The 20587-nt window shown below is 37.5% G+C and overlaps 1 protein-coding gene across 4 annotated transcripts in view; it reads right to left on the bottom strand.

Annotated features, from left to right (window-relative positions):
• Positions 1 to 8816: 8816 nt before the first annotated feature.
• The window catches only part of PPHLN1 (periphilin 1), a 99344-nt gene continuing 87573 nt past the window's right edge, over positions 8817 to 20587 (bottom strand). For all 4 annotated transcript variants that reach the window (XM_005881694.2, XM_005881696.2, XM_005881693.2 and 1 more), the window contains one exon: positions 8817 to 9180. In XM_005881694.2, coding sequence (XP_005881756.2) covers positions 8986 to 9180 — 195 coding nt within the window. In that variant the 3' untranslated portion in view covers positions 8817 to 8985. The remainder of the gene's footprint in view (positions 9181 to 20587) is intronic.

Genomic DNA, 20587 nt, shown 5'->3' with positions numbered 1-20587 from the left:
AACACTGTATTTCACATGAATCCATTTTTTTCTTGCCTGCTTCCTTCGTCCACCTTTCACATCCGTACATGGTAATTGAGACTGGGAGGATGTGGGTGACCTTAGGCTTGGCCTCTGATAGCAAATCCTTGTTCCTAGTGATCTCCTAATTCCTCCACTGCCTTCTCTTGGCTGCAGTCTCCATGGGAATTCATGACTGGGCCAAGATAAGCAAAATCTTTCACAATTTCAATGTCCTCATTGTCTTTGTTAAAGTTGTGTATTTCTTCTGTAGTCATGATTTTTATATTTTTGCTGTTCAAATGCAGTCCTATTTTGGCACTTTCATTTTCATCAAAAGTTTCAAATTATTGCTACTTTCTTCCCATAAGATGCTGTCATCTGCATATATTTAGTTATTGATATTTCTTCCACTAATTATCACTTCCTGAGTCTAGCTCAGTTTTTCATGTGACATGTTCTGCCTACAGATTAAACACATAGGAAGATCAGGTGCACCCTTGTCTGACACCTTTGCCTATAGGAAACTATTCCTCCATATTCTGTCCTGATGGTAGACGCATCAGGACAGTTAAGGGCTGAGGCACGCCCACTTTCAGTGCAATCTGTAGCTTTGCACAGTCAATGCAGTCAAAGGCTTCACTGTGGTCCAGGAAACACAGACCGACCTAAAACTCTTTGGAACACTCCTTTTAGCCCTCATTAAAAGGCAATGATCCGTTCTGTGTGTGCATTTGCTATTCTTGACTCTCTGCTTTCTAGTTCCCGAGTTAAATAAAAAGTTCCAGAAGTGAAAGGAGATACCATGTGTTGTCTAACCCTTTCACTTTACATACAAATCATGGGCCTTTTTAAAAGGGTAATAACATTGGGCACCCACGACTGCTGGATTTCCACACATGGCACACATCCTTGCCCAATTGGTGTGGACTTATTTCAGGAATGCCCAGGAAATCTCACTACAAGCATTATTAACATAGTGTGGGCACACTCATGTATTGAGCTTCATTTCTAATGGACACTTGACTCCTGCCACGAAAAGGAGAACCAGGTTAGTAGCCCCTCAAGAGAAATTGGGAATTTGAACATTTGTGAAATATCCCAGTTTTTAAATACTAGCAACTAATTCAAACATTTCTAAAACATTGTGAATAAAATAAGCCTGCCATCAGCAAGTCTCCAATGCATGAGTCATAAATTCAAGAGCCTGAAGCTGATCCCCCTAAACCTCGGAGCTGCCTAGGGGAGGCACAACAAATTATTGTTTATAGAAATACATGTGACCTTTTTGGATACACAAAGAAGAAAATTTAATGGGATAAAAAAATTACACTAAGAGTCTCATCAATTCAATGTTAGTAACACAATTATGATGAACTATTTTTTTTTAAATATATTTTATTGATTTTTTTACAGAGAGGAAGGGAGAGAGACAGAGAGTTAGAAACATCGATGAGAGAGAAACATCGATCAGCCGCCTCCTGCACATCCCCCACTGGGGATGTGCCCGCAACCCAGGCACATGCCCTTGACCGGAATCGAACCCGGGACCTTTCAGTCCGCAGGCCGACGCTCTATCCACTGAGCCAAACCGGTTTCGGCAGATGAACTATTTTAATTAGCCGAATGAGGAAATTGCTAATTGCCTAGGTAGGTTCTCTAGCCATTCTTTGGACCTGTTTAAAAGCAGAAGGCATGCTCCTGCCCAGTCCACTTGGGGTTCTGCAATCTCTCACACATTGGGAAGGCTTCCAGGTAAACAGGGCCAAGGAGAAATAAGCAGGAGCAAACTGAATTTTGCACCTCTGAGCTCACATATTGCCAAGGTCATAAAATCCTGAACTTTTCAGGGGAATAAAGTGTAAGGGTGGCTTTCACAAATAAGTGTGGAGGGAAAGATAATAGGTACATATAGAACTGGTCACAGGATTAGAGCCAAGTTATTCTTTTTAAACAGACCTGTTAGAAGTTCCATTACAGGGATCAATTTTAGCCTCAACTTTGCTTTTTTGCAAAGGAGAGTTCACATCTCCCCTGCTCTGTGTGCATGGGCGCCGTTACACCAACTTGAGAACTTGCAGCCCCTTCCCTGGAAGCATTTGATTCCAGACAAGTTAGTACCACGAAGAACATGGAACCAGCATAAATGCTGATAACTTGTTTCAGCATTTTTATGGAAGTGAGCCAAGAGACTGGCCTTGAAAAAGATGATCACTAGGCTAACAGAAACCCGCCACCCAGATGATCTTGGGAGTGGTGCAAAGCACGCTGGACGCCAGGAGTCAGGAGATCCGGGTGAGGAGACGCACCTCCCTCATTCATTCGAGCAGGTTGAGTACTCTGACCCAGTTTCCACTCTGTAAAGTGAGAGCCACACCATCACCAAGGCTTCCTTCCAGCTCCAGGACTTGGTGGAGACTGGACTGAATTTTTCAGGTCAGAAAAGTCTTCCCACTCAGCAGTGTCATTTCCCTTTTGTGACTTTCTTTTACCGACTGGCCAGGATTCCAGAAAGGATCCCTCCAAAGACCATGGCTCATGGGATCTGGAAGTTTTAAAGAAAGCTGGTGCTTTTTAATATTAATGCTTGGGATTCTGAGTGAGCAAGAGGTTACACTAAGTCGTGAGCAAGTTTGAAGATTATCTCCCCCCAAAATGCATATGCTTCAAGTCAGCGTTAGCCTCGTTAATTAGACAGTCTGAAGACTGCAGCGAGTTGTGTGAAAGGTATCATCCTCCCTCATGTTATTTCTCCCCAGTTACCAGGATGAAAAGGAAGATTTTTTTCTACATCTCAGAGGGATGCTATTGGCAGCAATCTTAGCCTGGAATCTCCAAACATCATGTAAGCAAAGCTGAAAAGGTGTTAACTATATTTAATTAATGTTGGTTCCTAGGAGAGTTGAATTACCAGGTTCATGCCACTTAAATGGCTCTTCTCCAACTCCACCAGGGGTCCAGGTATAGCACCCATAGAGCCGAGTCTTGGGCTGCACTGGCCATGGGGGCTGTAACCCCACATGCTACTTGCCCCTTAACAACTACCCCTCATGAACCTCAAAGGTGTTTTCTACAACAGCTCCAAAGCAGAAGTCATGGTAACCAATACAGAAGGTAGCAGTAACAGGATATAGTGACCACCAAGCTTTTCCACCATTTCCAGGAACACTGAATTCAGAGTTTAAAGATTTGAGCCCTGGCCAGTTTTCTCAGTGGTTAGAGCGTTGGCTGTTGTACCGGAGGTTCTTGGGTTTAATCCCCAATCAAAAGCACATACCTGGGTTGCGGGTTCGCTCCCCTTCCCTGGTCAGGGCGCTTGCGGGAAGCAGCCAGTAGGTGTGTCTCTCACATCAATTTTCTTCGCTCCCTTACTCCTCCCTCTTTCACTCTGTGAAAATCAATGGAAAAGGTATCCTCTGGTGAGGATTTAAAAAAAAAATAAAGATTTGAGTAAATCTCTAGCATTCCCACTTCCAGCAATCTGACCTTAAGGCAAGTTATAACTTCTCTTGCCCTTGAATGTAAAATGAGAATACAATCCCCACGGGTTTATTACATGGGAAAATGTTCGTGAGTCAAAAAAACACTAGAATGTGACTCTAACCTTGTTTAGATAGTGAAATAAATGAAAAACATGGTGCTTTTCATAATCCTATAAAGTATTTAGTATATTAAACCTGATACACAGTTTAAGCCATATCCAATATGGTACGCTAGATTCTACTGTAAAAAAAGTAGCAAGATGCGAAGTTTTAAAAATGGGAAATTCCTGCCAAAGTGGGGCTAGTCCCACACACCTACCCTAGCTTAGCAGTCAAGGACATTATCCCTTCGCCAACATTCCCACCTCAGCACAGAGGCGGGGCAGGAAGGCCATGGCCATCAAGCTGCCCGGGGATGAGGAGATGCTGGGAGGAGGAGATGCTGAGAGCGCTCCGTCTCTCCAGGGCCCTGGGATGGATCAGGTTGCTCCGATGTTCACACAAGACCACCTCTTGACTGAGCAGCCCTGCAGCAATGGAACACCACCCGTGACATCCGTGGACTGCAGTGGTGGGGTGCCACGTCGCATGGCCCGTGGCACAGCTAACATTCAGTCCGATCTAAGAGAGGAAAGGGAAATCAAAAACTTGAGCACAAAACAGATGCCTCAGCCTGGTGAGCTGCTTGCTGATGGACTGCATCTTCTTCCATTCCTCACCCAGCCTCGGCCCTGCCTCCCACAGCCCCATCCACTGGGGGCTGACCCCCACCTGGCTTCAGAAGCCTTCCCCACCTTACCCACCAGACAAGCACAGGCTGTGGGCAGAGGGCATCTGGGATCTGGTGCCAGGGAGGAGCCCAGGTGGCTGGAGCTGGACGACTTGAAGGTGTTGCAGACATTGGGCCAGTGTCCTTCTCAGGAGTTTGGTCACGAAGGATGTACTCTTCCCACTTGGAGGATGTAGGGACAGTCATTGGATCCTCTCCCCTTCTCAGGCAGCTTGCCCGGCCTCATGCTCTCAGTGAACCTTCAGTGCCCTCAAAGACAGTGGCAGGGTCTCAGCCAGAAAGTTCATAAGTGAGGGTGCCAACAGGTGACCCCAGAAATGGGCCTTGGGCCAAGGGAGCTTTCCCTTAAGATGCAGTCCTGAAGGCCACATGACCATTGGCCAGGGCAGCTCTGACACTTTTCCCTCCACCCCATCTTGTATGTATTCTAACCAGGAAACACAGATAGCACGTGGGTAACCTGGGCAGTGGGGGCATACCCCAGATGTCCTCTTGCAGCAAGTGTCTATATATGTTGTGGTTATTTTACATGTTCTTGAATGTATATATTTCAGAAAACTGCTACCATTTCATACACACACACACGATTGACAGCTTAAAACCTTATACAATTTTAATGATAATGGTCTATCATTAGAACACCATTAATCTGTGGGAACAGAGCTCAAAAAAACAGCATGCTATAGATTCAAGCTGTCTCTACTACTATACAAATGTGCATGAGGCTTTAATATTTCTCATCAAGTGACATTTCAAATATGACTTGAAACAAATTCAGTGGACTGGCAAAGCCTTTTATACAACCAGTCCCCATTACTCCAAGATCAATTATTACAATGGAAATGTGGGACTGGTGCCACCAGCCAAGGGCAACTTCAGTGAAGTCAACCCTCCATTATCATTTATTTGAGCAAAAGTGAGCTGCTAACAAGAAACCAATCATGTGGCTTAAACAATAAAAACATTGATGCCTCTTTCACGCAACAGTTCAATACTCCATTTGGTCACGAAGGGACCCAGGTTCCTTCCATCTTGTCCTCTGCAATAAACCAAGGCTGGGTTGTTATTGCTTCAATTTTGGGAAGGGATAAAAGAGAGCATGGAGGAGGCATATCTATTGTCCTAAGGGTCCCAGACCATAAGTAACAGTACTTTCACTCAAATTCCATATGAGAGAATGTAGTCTAACTTAGTCACACCTAACTACAAGAAAAGTAAATACAGTCCTAATGAGGCAGTTAAATGACTCAATTTTGACTCCATTGCCATGGAATAAGGAGATAATATATTCTAACTACCTTAGTTACTAGCCTCCCTTTTTTTGTATCACTGAATTGGGTAACATCAGTGCTCTCAAGAGAACTGGTAGGAAGGAGATGATAAATGTACTGTGCTAACCCACAAACCTTGGTGTGGCCAGGAGAATGTGGTCGTTACGGGAGCTCCGGGTGTCAGCCTCAGCAGCATTACAGCCGTGCAGCCACCTGGGTGGCCAGCATCCTGCAACACTGAATACTGTCCACCAAGAATACTTCAGGGATGGTCAGACCACCATCTCCAAAATGTTTGCCAAAGAACTGTCAGTCTTGGAGTTTAGGACCATTGGCAGGAAGCTCTGAAAGGAAGCTGAAACCACTACATAATATTTCGGCAAGGTAGCAGAGTCCTTTCTTAAGGGGATATGGCCTCCCCTTCCTTCAAGAGGTTCTGCGTCTATGAACTGGCTCAGGGCTAGGAAGTGGCTGAGGGTGTATGAGAAATCAACATTTTTGGCAAGAATAAATAAATACAAAAGTAGTATTTTCAAACCTCATTGTTAAGTAGGAGAGAAAGGACAAAGTTATAAGCATTCAAAATTCTTCACATTCTGCTCTCACCCTACCCTTTTCTACATTCGTCTCCTACATCTTCCCCAACCAACTTCAATCCCTATATTGTCCCTTCCTCCTAGACTTCTAATACTTCCCTTTTTCTGCTGGAATAAGACCCAGGTGTTAAATTTCACTTCTTTTGTGAAGTCTCAATAAATTTGAATCCCTAAAACATCCCAAAGGATGCTAGGAACTGGGGTCACAAAGACAGCATGGCTCCAGAGCCCTCCAGAGGTTACTACAAAGATCTGGGATTTTAATCCTGCAGTTCTCTGAAACCAGGCTCATAATTACACACCCACTGAGCACTACTCTGGGCTTGACTTTATGTTTAACTGCATTCTCAGATATCAAGACTCCCTATGACACCAAAGGTAGTAATACTTCTCAATTCTCAAACTTCCTCCATCCTGCTGAGTGGATGAACTGAACAGTAAGGAGTAATCTTGCAGTAGAAAGGAAGAAAAATCTACATTTTAGCAAAACACTTCAAGCCCATTAAAAAGAAAAACGACAATCCGATTATTTAAACCTAGTTGCTTTATTTTGCACTTTTCAAATTCACAAAAAGCTTCACAATATCTGCTTTCCCCTTTTGATCACCAAGGCTTTATAAGACAATGAAAATGTTATCACATCAGCTGGGCAGACTCACAAACAATGGATAATTTACAAACACATTTTTTTAATGAAGGACATTTTGCAAAATACACACGCTGGTACACATCTGAATTTATCCTAAAATTAGACTTTAAAGCTTAAAGAAAAAAACAAAAAACACAGATTTAACACTGACAAACCTACCAGAATAAAGCTGGTGGCAAGTTTATTATAAACTGCTTTAATGTTTAAATGTTATCTGTTGAACCTACATTTAAATTCATTTGAGTAAAAGTCCTATAATTTAATGAATTTCAAAAAAGTGAACAACTCTTTTGCCTCCATGGTAGTTTCTCAAGTTTATTTATTAAATTGTGACATCTCGACTAAGGAAAATGGATCCTGGAACTACAACATTGAAGGAGAAGAAACACATGGGGACAGGGGAGAAACAAAATCAGTACTTTTATTCTTTCTACGGTGATTGTAACAAACAAAATCATTGCTCATATTAATAAAGGATATCAGAGATGATACGTGGGGTTGAGTTTTGGCTATGTACAGCATCTAAATGGCAATAATTAAAACTCAAGGTATTATATAGGAAACTTAAGAAAATAATTGTTGCCTTCAATTTTAAATTTGTGGAATGGCATAATACATTTTTTAAGGTACCTATTATAGGATCTGCTAAAATTATTTATATTATTTCCACATTTAATAAAATGTTTATCTACGCTGGGTAGCTGTTAAGATAGTATCAATAAAGGCCACTAAAAATGATGCCAGAATTCAGGTGAGAAGAGTGGTAATGGAAAGAGGATGGGAGGATAATGATACTGGGTAGTAATAACAAACATAATTTTTAAGGTTTCCTAACTAATGCTACAAAATTACATATTTTGGCTAAATGCCTCTGGACAGCTGGAAGTGATCAGGAAATGAGTGGAATATCCTAATCGTCCCAGTTAGATTCCTAACTAACCTGTTATTTGGATGGCTAGCTCATAAAGGATGGTTTACACAGACTGCTTGGTGAAAGGTCATTGTGCCAGGCTTATTACCTACTCTGCTTTGTTTCTTCCAAGAACACTTTTGAAGGGTTAAGAACCCCTTAGAAAAGCAGCAAAAGAAAGAACTTTTTAGAATACAAAGAGATTAACAAAGACATAATCGTAAATCGTTTAATTATGGATATGTTACCGGTCTTCTTTCTTGAGATAGGGAATATGGGCCAATGGAAAAAAAAAAAAAAGGAGCTCTACTACTCCCTCAAATTCTAAATTTTTATCTTTCAATTAGAAATTTTAAAAGAAATATAAGCTTTAAAATGGCCCTCATCTTTCATCTCAAATTACCTATATATGATGTTGTCTAAGATACACACAAGAATTTCAGGATTATTTTCATAGAAGACATTAATTTAGGTTCATTTACTTAGAAAACAGGATTTTATTGTGAGGTGTCTTTTAAGAGATTTAAGTGCTCTAGTTACCACAATGAGAATTTATACTCAAAGCAAATATTCTCTAAGATACCAAGGTATTCAGTATACAGTGGGGCCTTGACTTACGAGCTTAATTCGTTCCGAGACCCAGCTCGTTAAGGAGCTCGTTAACTCAAATTACTCTATCAACTCAATGCAAAAAATAGGCCAAGAGACAGCTGGTATCTCAAAAAACTTGTTAGTCGGGACACTCGCAAATCAAGGCCCCATTGTATTTGGATCTTATACTTAAACATATTAAAACTTACAAAGCCTAAGATAAGCAAGCAACAAGTCAATAAGATCACAACTTAGAATTCTAACATTTTCACATGGTATCAATGACTATGAAATGCAAAAATCTTATAAATGTTTAAGTGGAATGATCTCTAAAAATTACACTAGTGTGACCAAACAAATGATCACATACTATGGAAGACTATAGCACATGAATAAGTACAGAAAGCTGTTCTCCAGGACTTGAAACATTACTTGACCCATCATCATTTGGGGGGGGGAGGGGGGGGAGGGAAGTAATTAATTAGAAGGCTCTACACGTAGATAAAACAAATTCTAATTAAAATATCTTAAGACTATTTTAGATGTTTATTTGATATTGGAATTGTGGTCAACTATCATAAAGTATTTCTCTTCATCAAAAAAAAATCCATATTTTAAGGATTTACACAATCCAGTGGGGGAGAGGGACTATCTAGTACCTTTTTTTTTTTTTTTTTGGCCTGAGCAAGTAAATTTTTAAAAAGGCTCTCCAAAGTCTTGACTAGAGGTGTCATACTCTGCAATGAAATGCTTGAGTTCTTCCACACACCGCTCACCTATTTCATGTAAATTCTGTCTCAATGCAAACTGTATGGACTTTTCTAATGAAGGATCTTTTTCAATCAGCATTTTCACAACCATCCCGAAAGTTTCACAGTCTTGTCGGTAAACCTAGAAAGATGAAATACATTGTGGTTAGCTGAAAGTGAAAATAATTAGTCAAATATTGAGCTGGTTCAGTTGGCAGAATTATGATGCTACAGTTCAAAAGGGAGAGAGTAATATAACTGAACCTCTGTCAGCCCTAAGTAGTCACTAATTGCCAAAGGCCATTTAAACCTCTATTTTTAAGGTTTGCTGACAACTTTGATGAGTAGGAAAACACTGCTATACCCCATCACTAACTACCGAAGTTAGGCATGACTTTTGTCAGCATAAGGCAGTCTACAAAAAGGACATCAGACTAAAGGTGAGAAGAACTAGGAACAAAAGAGTAGCGAGGTAAGGCACATTAATGGATTTATTCATTTACTTGTTTGGAAGAAAAGTTTCTGAGCACCTAACTTCTGATCATTTGTTTGAACAATGACCAGATGACAAATTCAAAATTCTGTTAGTACACAACAAACAACTATAAGAATGCCAAAAGTAACTACTTGAAAAAAATTTCCAAGCTATAAATATTTAACTATAGAGTCACCAAGGTACAGTGTGCACACACGTGTATATATAAATCAATACATATTACATATGTACATGTGTATATATTTTCTACCTCAGTGTTTATATTTTACTTTAATTACTATATATAATTTTTACCAGTGGCAATTAGATGGTTATTTCCTGTCCAAAAATTGCTGTTTCCTCCATACTGTTAAGAAAATGTCATTTCCTTAATTTGTAGTCACAAAATACATTTTAGATGTCTATGTTATTTTTCATACTTTGTTATTCATGCATTTAGAGAAAAATTATAGTTAAATCTCCATGAAAATTAAGTGAAATACAAATTATCCTTTTTAAAAGAACTATTAAATTAATTTTGACTTTTCTAAATTTAACAAAAACAATTAATATAACATGTTTATTCTCTGAAAAAGAATTTTGTTCATTTAGAAAACTTTAGAAAAAAACAATTTGAGATAATGCTTGGCTTGTGATAGTGTTTACTCCTCAAATGATCACTGCTAGCTGTGGTCGTTGCTGCTGTATTTTTTAAATGTCTGCAATGTTTTATTTCTTAAAAATAAATATTTAAAGAATATTTAATTTTGACTCTCACTAATAGGTTGCTAAATTATATTCAATTCATGTCCTTGCTCTTGAAAACCATCCATAAACCTCAAGAAAATTAATAGGATAAACTCTTCAGATGACAGAGAAATTAAAATATATAAATCCCTTAACTACTTTCTCCATTTCAGGGTGTGCATGTGCACACCCCACACACACTTTCGCTAAATAATGAAATTTACTTATAATAATAAGTTTAATTCCAGCTATTTAAACCAACCATTTATTCCAGTTTATCCTAAGATTTACATGACCCAGAATTGATAATACTACTCTAATAAACCAGCATAGAAAACAGTATACCATTCACATACTATAAGTGATGTCAAGGCAACAGAGCACATTAACTGCTCTAACAAACACATAGTACCCAAGTCAAGCCAATGCACCCCCTATGGGGGGAAGCCAGAACCATGTTTCATTCTTAGTGGAGGTAAATTCCTTACCAAACCAGTCAGCCCACATAATAACAGCATTCTAATGCCAACCACAGGCCTCAGCAGACCACTTTGTGGGTGGCCTAAATTTTATAGGCTCCTTTATAACAGATGTACTAGATGAGGATAATGTTACACTGTGAATTAACCTGCAAATTCTTTAATGTAAATCTGCTGTTTTACCTAAACTCTAACTCTTCATTTAGCATATTTACAGAACATAAATGTGCTACAGATGTGCATATCAAAAGTAAAACCATATTAAAATGTGTTCATACATTTATTTAAATTGTAAACTACTATCATATCACTCTGGAGACAAGGTAATACAAGCATTTAAAGATTATGCTTTATTTTTTAATTTTAAGTCCTTTCTGAATTATTCATTGAAATAGACAAATATTATACATTAGTTAAGAACAACCAGAACTGCCCAAAGCAATGTAACCCTCTACTAAAGGGTAAGTTTTCTAAAGAGACTGCTTCAAATACACTAGTAGGCCATTAGACAGAAAATAATTAGTTTTTTGTTAAAGGAAGAACCACACCCTCCAACATTTTATAAATAAAATTCACAACTGTCAGAAACCTATTTCCGAAATCTGTTCCACAGTAAACTCAGTCCCAAACAGGAAGGGTGTAGTTATCTGTAGGAGAGTTTGTTTGCTTATGGTCCCTAGCTGGAAATGCATTCTAATCTTCAGATTTGATATCTACAGGCCACACAGGAAGATTATTTTGTTGTTGCTTTTCCCCCTGATTGGAGTTCATCAAAATGGGAAACAGGTTAAAGTTTGGGTGGGGTTCACATAAACTGCAAAGAAATGTAGTTAAATTTGCCAGTATAATAAAAACACTATCCAAATGTGGTTTCACACAGTCCTTTATTATAGTAGCCTGTGTTAATAAAGTCTCATACAGTACTTCTAGGAATAAAGGAGTATGATAAAATAAACTACCAAGGCATTTTACTATTAATTATGCTTCTGGTGATTGGAAGAAGAGCATCTGGCCAAACAAGCTCAATGGCAAGCTTGTTCTATATCTAAAATACCTGTAATAACATAAACCACCTCTAAAATGTGTATTATTTTAGGCCTCAACTCTGATCCCACAAATAGAGAAACTAAAAATTAAGACCACATGAATTGTTAGAATTTTCATTTCAGACAAGTTTTCTTTAGCATTAGCATCCCACTGCTATCTGAGAAGTCTGATGGAATGTCTGAGGTCAGAGTTGTGCTATCTAATACAGCAGCCAACTAGCCATAGGAGGCTACTAAATTTGAGTATGTATGCATATACTTACCTTAATATTTAATTTATAATTTAGTTTATATTAATGTTAGGAGGTAACTGGTTAACTGCAAAAGTGAGGCATGCACACAGCCTTAAAAAGCTGGGGAATCAAATAAAAACAATTATTTTCTCTATTGTTGATGCCTCATCATTCTATATATTTTCCTTAATCTGAACTCATTTGGTTCAAATGCTGTATGTCCTGTGACCATCTTAGTTGGAAAGGTAAACACAGACAATTAAAGCATAAAGGAGACATTTAGATGTTGAAGGTGATATCGAAGTTGGATAAAACAGAGAAGCAGTTCCATGAATAGGCTTATTGAGTTCAAATCCCGACTCCACTACTGCGGGAGGCTGAATAATGCCACCTACCCCACACCCAAGATGTCCAGACCCTAAACTCTGGAACCCATGAGGATGATACCTTACAATTCAGTGGTTCTCAACCTTAGCTGCACATTAGAATCACCTGGGAATCTTTTAAAATCCTGATTTCTGGGCCTCATCCTCCGGAAATTCTGTTTCTTTGTTACTAATGTTGTGGCCCCACCCCATAACAAAGAAACAGAATTTCCGGAGGATGAGGCCCAGAAATCAGGATTTTAAAAGATTCCCAGTTGATTCTAATGTGCAGCCAAGGCTGAGAACCACTGCCTTACATGGTATAAGGGGCTTTGCAGATGGGCTTATGTTAAGGATTTTGAGTTGGGGAGATTAGCCTGGAATATCCATGTGGGGAAAATGTAATCACAAAAATCATGTAAACAAGAAATGCAGGAGCGCCAGAAAAAAAAAGGAAATGTGACCACAGAAATAGAGGTGGAATGATGAGCTTTAAAGATGGAGGAAGGAGCCACCAGCCAAGGAATGAGGCAGCCTCTAGAGAACCGACAAGGCAAGGAAGCGATTCTCCCCTGGCAACTCCGGAGGAAGTGCAGCCCTGCAGACACTGTGCTTTGGGCCTGGAGAAACCCATTTCGAGTTCTGCAGGTTTTTTCAAGCTCACATGGAATATTTACCAGAATAGACAACATCCTGCAATCATAAAACACACCTTAACAAATTGAAAAAACAGAAATCATACACTATATGCTCTCAAACCATAAAGGAATTAAATTAGAAATCAACAGAACGACAGGTAGAAAAATCTCAAAATATTTGGAGATTAAACAACACACTTCCAAATAACACAGAGATCAAAAAAGTCTCAAGACAAATGTAAAAATATTTTGAACTAAATGAAAATACAACTTATCAAAATTTGTGAGATGCAGTAAAAGTAGAGCTTAGCAATTTATAGCATTGAATGCACATTAGAAAAAATAAAGATATAAAGTTAATATTCTAAACTAGAAAACAAGAAAAAGAGTAAATTAAATGCAATGTAAGCAATGAAACTGAAAACAGGAAATTAGAGAAATCACTAAAACTAAAGCTGATTCTTTGAAAAGATTTTTTTTAAAAGCAATAAACCTCTAGCCAAGCTAACCAAGACAAAAAAGAAGACACAAATTATTTAATATCAAAATTGAAATAGGGGTCATCACTACTGACCTCATGGACATTAAAAGGGTAATAAAGGAATATTAATAACTCTCTGCCTAATTTGATAGCTTATATGAAATGCACCAAGTCCTAGAAAGACACAGTGTCCAAAACACAGACAAGGATAAATAAATCATCTGAATAAGCCCATATCTATGAAAGAAATTGAATCAATATTAATAAATTTCCCAAACAAAAAGCACTAAATGATTTCACTGGTGAATTCAACCAAACATTTAAGGAAGAAATTATACTACTTCTCCACAATCACTTCTAGAAAACAGAAGCAGAGGGAACATTTCCTAACATTCTATGGAGCCAACATTACCCTATTACCAAAATAAGACAGACATTAGAAAAGAAAATTACAAGACCAATGTATAGATATATGCTAATATGCAAAGTGTCCCCTCGGGAGTTTGACTGGGAGACCTGGAGTTCAATCGCTATGACGTGTGCTGACCAACAGGGGGCGGCGCAAAATGAAGGAAGGTCCCAGCTGGCATCTGGCAGCCAGGGAAGGAAGGCCTTGATCGGCCCTGATCGCAGGCCAGGCCTAGGGACCCTACCTGTGTACGAATTCATGAACTGGGCCTCTCGTATCTCTCATAAACGTAAATGGCCAAAAATTCTCAAAAAAAAAAAAAAATAGTGAATCAAACAATGTAGTAGAATTATGCAACACAACCAAGTAGGATTTATTCCAGATATACAAGGCTCATTCAACATTTGAAAATCAATTATTAGAATCCATCATATCAATAGGCTAGAAAATCCCAGCAAGTATATATGGAGGAACTTTAAATGCTTATCGTTAAGTAAAAGAAGCCAGTCTGAAAAGGCTACACAATGCATGATTCCAACTATATGACATTCTGGAAAAGGCAAAACTATAGAGACCTTAAAAAGGTCAGTGGCTGCTGGATGAAGCGGGGGGGATACATAGGTGAAGCACAGAGCATTTTTAGGGTGATGAAACTACTGTGTCAGATGCATTCTGCGTTTGTCAAAATCCAGAGAATTAAGTGACACGAAGAGTGAACTCAAGGGACTTTAGTTCATAATAATGGATCAACATTGGTTCATCAATCACAACAAATGCATCACAGCAACGTAAAATGTTAATGGATGAAGCCCTGTATGGAGAGAGGGGGTATATGGGAACTCTCTGTACTTTCTTAGAATTTTTCTATAAACCTAAAAATGCTCTAGTAAATAAGGTCTATTTTAAAAAAAGAATCACACAAGCAAATTTTTAAGGGGGGTGGGGGGCGGGGCCCTCAGATTCAGTACCAATAGAATTGACTATGCTGTTATGAGGATTAAATGAGATAACTAAGAGCACTCAGAATAGTACTTGCGATACAGAAAGCATTTAGTATAAAGTGATGCTGATGATGGAAACAGGAAAAACAACTCTTCTGACTTTGTCTAGAGAAGGGAGCATTAGAAAATGGTGTTAGGACTAATTCTTTTCTTAATGTTTAACATCTAATTTTGACATTGAAGACTAGTTTGTTTTATCAATAGTGCTTTTATTTTGATTTTAGTTTTACCTCAAGTTGTCCTTCACTTTCTGCTAACATTAATCATATACATATTTAAAAATCAATATGATGATCACATTTGCCATTTCAAGAACTGATTCTTTAAACATGAGAAGTTCACTCTAGGGAAACATGAAGGAGGAAAAGGAAATGGCAGCTGATTTGGCATAGCTAAAGCATAGGGTATGTTCACCTTCAAAGTAGATCATGAAGAGCTTTCTTTCAAGGAGTTTAGACCTCAACCTATAAATTAGCAATAAGCAAATGGGAAAAGAGCTATAAGGAGGAAGAGGATCCCTTCAATGTATCAGGAAGAGAGAATGATTAGCAATTGATACTACAGACTCCTGAGAGTGGGGACTATGAATGGCACATGACATGATGTGTTAAAGATGAGATTAGAGACTGTACAAGTAATTAAGAAGCAATATGGATATGATAATGTACAGACTGATGGATGGAAGATTTTTAATTCATTTCAAGGGGAAGGGTACTGGGAATGGGAGAGAAGTTCAGTAACTAATACATAATTGAGGTATCCATCAAAAGGAATTTGAGTATTGAGTCTAGACTTCAAAAGAAGGAAACAGAAGAGAGAGGATAGGAGGGAGGGAGAGAGGGATTGGGGGAAAAGAGTTATCTTTACATTGAGGCCAGTTGAGGCCATGGGAGTTCCTTAAAGAAAGGGGTAAGTTCTTTCTAGCCCCAGTATTTGTACACAATAGATACTCAGTAAATGTTGAATGAATAGCTAAATATCAGCTCTAAGAGAATGGTAATATAAGATCAAAAGGCAGCCCAGAGTAGACATCTAAAATCATAAATATTAGCCACAGAAGAGACAATAGGAGACTAAAAACCAGAAGAATGAAAGCACAGGTGCCAAGGGAAGTTTATAAAATAAGGATATAGTCAGTCAAATGCCAGAGAAAGATCAAAGAAACTGACAAACAAAATACAGTATATTGACTGAATTTGGATATGAAAGAGTAACTGGTTAACTTCAAGAGCAGTTTATTGGGATGATGGAGATAATAGAACGGTGCTATCTAATATAGCCATTAGCCAGAAGTAACTAATTAAATTTTAATTTTAATTAATTTAATTTAAAATTCACTTCCTCAGTCACACTAGCCCTATGTCAAGTACTAGTGGCTTTCACATTGGACAGTGCAACTTCAAAACATTTCCATCATCACAGAAAATTCTATCAAGCACTGTTGTTAAAAAGAACTATGGAGTGGAAAAAAAAGGGGGAACATGTAGTGATAGGTGTTAACCTGGTAAGTTAAATAATATATATATTTGCAACTATTTTGTCATTAAAGTGGAAATAAAAGCTTACTACTTTTAAAGGAGCATTGTGAAATATAGCATTTCTGAAATGTTCTACAATATTTTGATGAAATGCATGTAAAAATGTAAGTTAAAATAAGTAACTCCAATAGAGACTTAATATACAAGGAAACATTCATAATGTCTCATGTGTTGATGAGGTTGGGCAAAAAGCAACAGCATACTGATGTTAAATAGTGGAGACAAATTTAGACTCTTTAATTTTGAGTCTGTAGTAATGCAGAAGGCATCAAAGCTATTATAACTATGTTGCTCTTTGTGCTATATTAATAGAAAATATATCTTTGAAATGTCCTTTTCAAAGCTACGGCCCCATTGGCTCTTAGAGCACAGATGCTAAAAAGGCCACTGGTAGTTGCTAAGAAATGCATTATGGGCACATGGATTAGATCTCAAATGCCTATACTCAATATGTGGGTGCAGTTATTACAGCCACATAAAAAAGTAATTGCAAAGATAATGATAAAGTGGATAAATGCTAAAAAACAAAAAAAAAAAACAAAAAAAAAACCACACCCCATAGAAATCAATGTTTATAGAATTCTCATCCATAAACACAGATCAACTTATAAATTTACAGGATTCCAAGATTAACATATAAATGATTTTCATTTTACCCTTTCCAGCTTGCTTGTTCTTTCAATCACAATACCCTAAATGAACAAAAATAAAAGTAATTTCAAAGAGTCGCAGAATCCTTCACTGATGCCAAAAGCAGGTCCTACAGAGATTAAATATAGGAACTAGACAAATCTTAAATTAACACTGAGTGAAAAAAGTTGCAAAGGAATTAAGAGATACCATTTATGTATGTTTTTTAAAGTTTATTTAATTTAGGGATACATACATACAAAAATACAAAAACATGAATAAGAATGACAGCTCTGAGAAGGAAGGGAGCCAGGAAGGATCTGAAAAGGGTTTTATCTATATCTGTAATATTTTATTTCTTTAAAAAAAGAAGAAAGTCACAAATATTAATCTCTAGTTAATGGCATATATCAGTGATGGCGAACCTTTTGAGCTTGGCGTGTCAGCATTTTGAAAAACCCTAACTTAACTCTGGTGCCATGTCACATACAGAAATTTTTTGATATTTGCAACCATAGTAAAACAAAGATTTATATTTTTGATATTTATTTTATATATTTAAATGCCATTTAACAAAGAAAAATCAACCAAAAAAATGAGTTTGCGTGTCACCTCTGACACGCGTGTCATAGGTTCACCATCACTGGCATACATGCTGCATTAGAAACAAAGTGTAATGAAATTCGCAATATACTTTAATATGCATCAAAAACAAGATGAATTAATGGATGAATACAGGAACAGATATATGACAAAAAAACGAAAATGTTAAAGAATCCAGGGGACTATATGGATGTGCACTGTATAATTCCTCATGTTTGAAAATTTTCATAATAAAATTTTAAGGGGAGAGATGTACTAGTAAAGTAAAATCAGGAGCAATGGTGGGGTATATTTGTCTGATCATCGCAGCTTTCAAATGAAAATGGCTCTGTTTTGCTTAGACCCTGGATGATGAACTTTGCGTTTTCTCAATGTGGATTGAGAATTACAAATATTATCCTATATAATAAAAGCCTAATATGCTAAGTGTCTGGTCGTCCATTCAACCAATCAAAGTGGAATATGCTAATGATATGCTAAGGCTGCTCAACCGCTCTCTATGACATGCACTGACCACCAGGGGGCAGACAATCAACTGGTCAACCAGTCGCTATGATGTACACTGACCACCAGGGGGCAGATGCTCTGACTGGTAGGTTAGCTTGCTGCTGGGGTCCGGCCGATCAGGACTGAGTGAGACGGGCCAGACATGCCTTAGAGCCCTCCCGCAGCCCTTCTCCGACTGGCCAATCTCCTGCATCCCTCCCCAGCCCTGACTGTGCATCAGTAGGGTCCCTCAGCCTGGCCTGCACCCTCTCGCAATCTGGTACCGCTTGGGGGTTGTCGGAGAGCCGGTTTTGACCCAATCCCGCAGGCCAGGCCAAGGGACCCCACTGGTGCACAAATTCCTTCACTGGGCCTCTAGTTATAGATATTAATGAATCTGCAAGCGCAGATATACATTTGAACGAAAGGCAGATGTGCCCACCAGACAACTAGAACTCACATGTGCAAGGCACTGGATTTTGTCAGCAATGTAGCACATCCTGCTCAAGGAAATTAGGTTCCAGTAAAAAGAGTGATACATTTAAGATAACCATAAGACAAGGTAGAATACAGTAAGTGCCATGAGAGAAATAAAAAGTATTAATAATAATTCCTAATACATAATTATTAATAATAATTCCAAAGAAAAGATAATGGGTGGAATGGGAAAGGATTAAAAGCACTGAGAATGTTCCAAGCAACTCAGAAGCTTGCAAACAAAAAAGCATAGTATGTTTAAAAATGAATAAAAGAAAGTTTTAGAAAAGATAGCTAATGGACAGACCAAAATCAAAATGGAGATAGATATAAACAGGTTGGACTTCAAATAACTTATAGTTAGACTTATGGTTTAATTTCTCCTTGGACTCAAAATAACTTATGTTACACTGTAAACATTTTTTTCTTATTCATCAAACAATAAACCACTGGAGATTATTGATTACAAGAAAAGTAATTGTATTCATTACTCAATATCCCCTTCAAATCTGTTACTGGTTTGGAAAAAAAAAATTACTTCTAAGATTCAAAACATATGAAAAGGCTAAATATAAACAAAAATATTCATAATGAAGACTAATGATAATTAAGTACATTATAAAATAGGTTTAAAAATTCTAATTGCTGAAAAAGTGGTTAACAATAAATATTTTGTAAAATTACAAAATTTTTCACGTGGCTTTTAATTTCATATCTGAGAAAAATATAAATTCTTTAATAAAGTTAGGGAGGGAAAGGCTTAATTTAGACATTTTCCCAAGTTAATGTCTAAAACATCCATCACAATGAAGGAGATCACAGGTTAAAATGGCAAGTCAGCTTCTTAAAAGATAGCTGTCACTTAGAATGTATTTCAATTGATTTAAAAAATCAATTTTAAAAGGTATATGTAATATTTAAACTGATTATTTTACATATAACTAATTGTTATAAAAGAAATTATTATATTGGGTGAGAAATTAAATGAAGCTAAGGCGTATACAAGTAAAAGAAGAAAGTAATATACAGTTTAAAGTTATAATTATCCAAAAAATGTATTTTACAATTAGTTCCAAATAAATCTTTTTAGAAAGTAATACATTTTAAATTGCTTATGAGGTAGTCCAGTCCTCAAATGATTTAACATTAAAAATAAAAAAATTACAAAGTCCTGACTGTACAAAAAAAGTCATGTTTTAAATTGACTAAGGCCAAAGAAAGGAAAGAATTCGAGGAAAATGGAGAGGAACCCTACCTAGGCAAAAGTCTTTATAGCTAGAAATGGTGATGGGTTACAATTGTAAAGGGCTATTGTTTGTTTAAAGAAAGTAACATTTTGAAATTATTGGCATTCAAGAAACATTGTCACTAACAATATTTTCATGTAAGCTTTCACATTCTTTTATGTACCAGGAATCCTCACAAGTACTCTGAAATTGCTATCTTCATTTTATAAAAATAATGAAGCAGAGAGAGTAAAGGGAGTTAGTTTTAAGAAGTATGACTAACATTCCCAGCCTAGGTTTCTAATCTATCTCTTACCATACTGCTGCAATAACTCAGGGGAATTATATAAATCCAAAACCTAAATAAAGCCCTAACTGACACTAAATCCTTGACAAAGATAAATTAATCTGCTTGGTTTTGAAGAGGGGTATACAGCAAGTGGCTTGGAGGGGCCTGGAAGGCAGATCAGCTGATCATGATTTCTAACTATCATGAAACATTATGTGTGCGTGTCCTTCATGGTTAATACTTTAAGTCATGTCTCTAGTGAAATCTGAAACTTGGATTATTTTTCCAGACAGCTTCAGGGATGTCACTGAGATAAATTTATGAAAAACAAACAGGTAAGATCAGCCATCTTTACCATGCTCGGAAAAGTACTACTGTTTTATAAACTCATATGCTGGGATGATTAAAGAACACTTTATGGTTGAA

The sequence above is a fragment of the Myotis brandtii genome, unplaced genomic scaffold (assembly GCF_000412655.1).
Source record: "Myotis brandtii unplaced genomic scaffold, ASM41265v1 scaffold686, whole genome shotgun sequence".
In the NCBI taxonomy this organism is placed as follows: Eukaryota; Metazoa; Chordata; class Mammalia; order Chiroptera; family Vespertilionidae; genus Myotis; species Myotis brandtii.
This window is presented reverse-complemented; position numbering and strand designations above follow the sequence as displayed.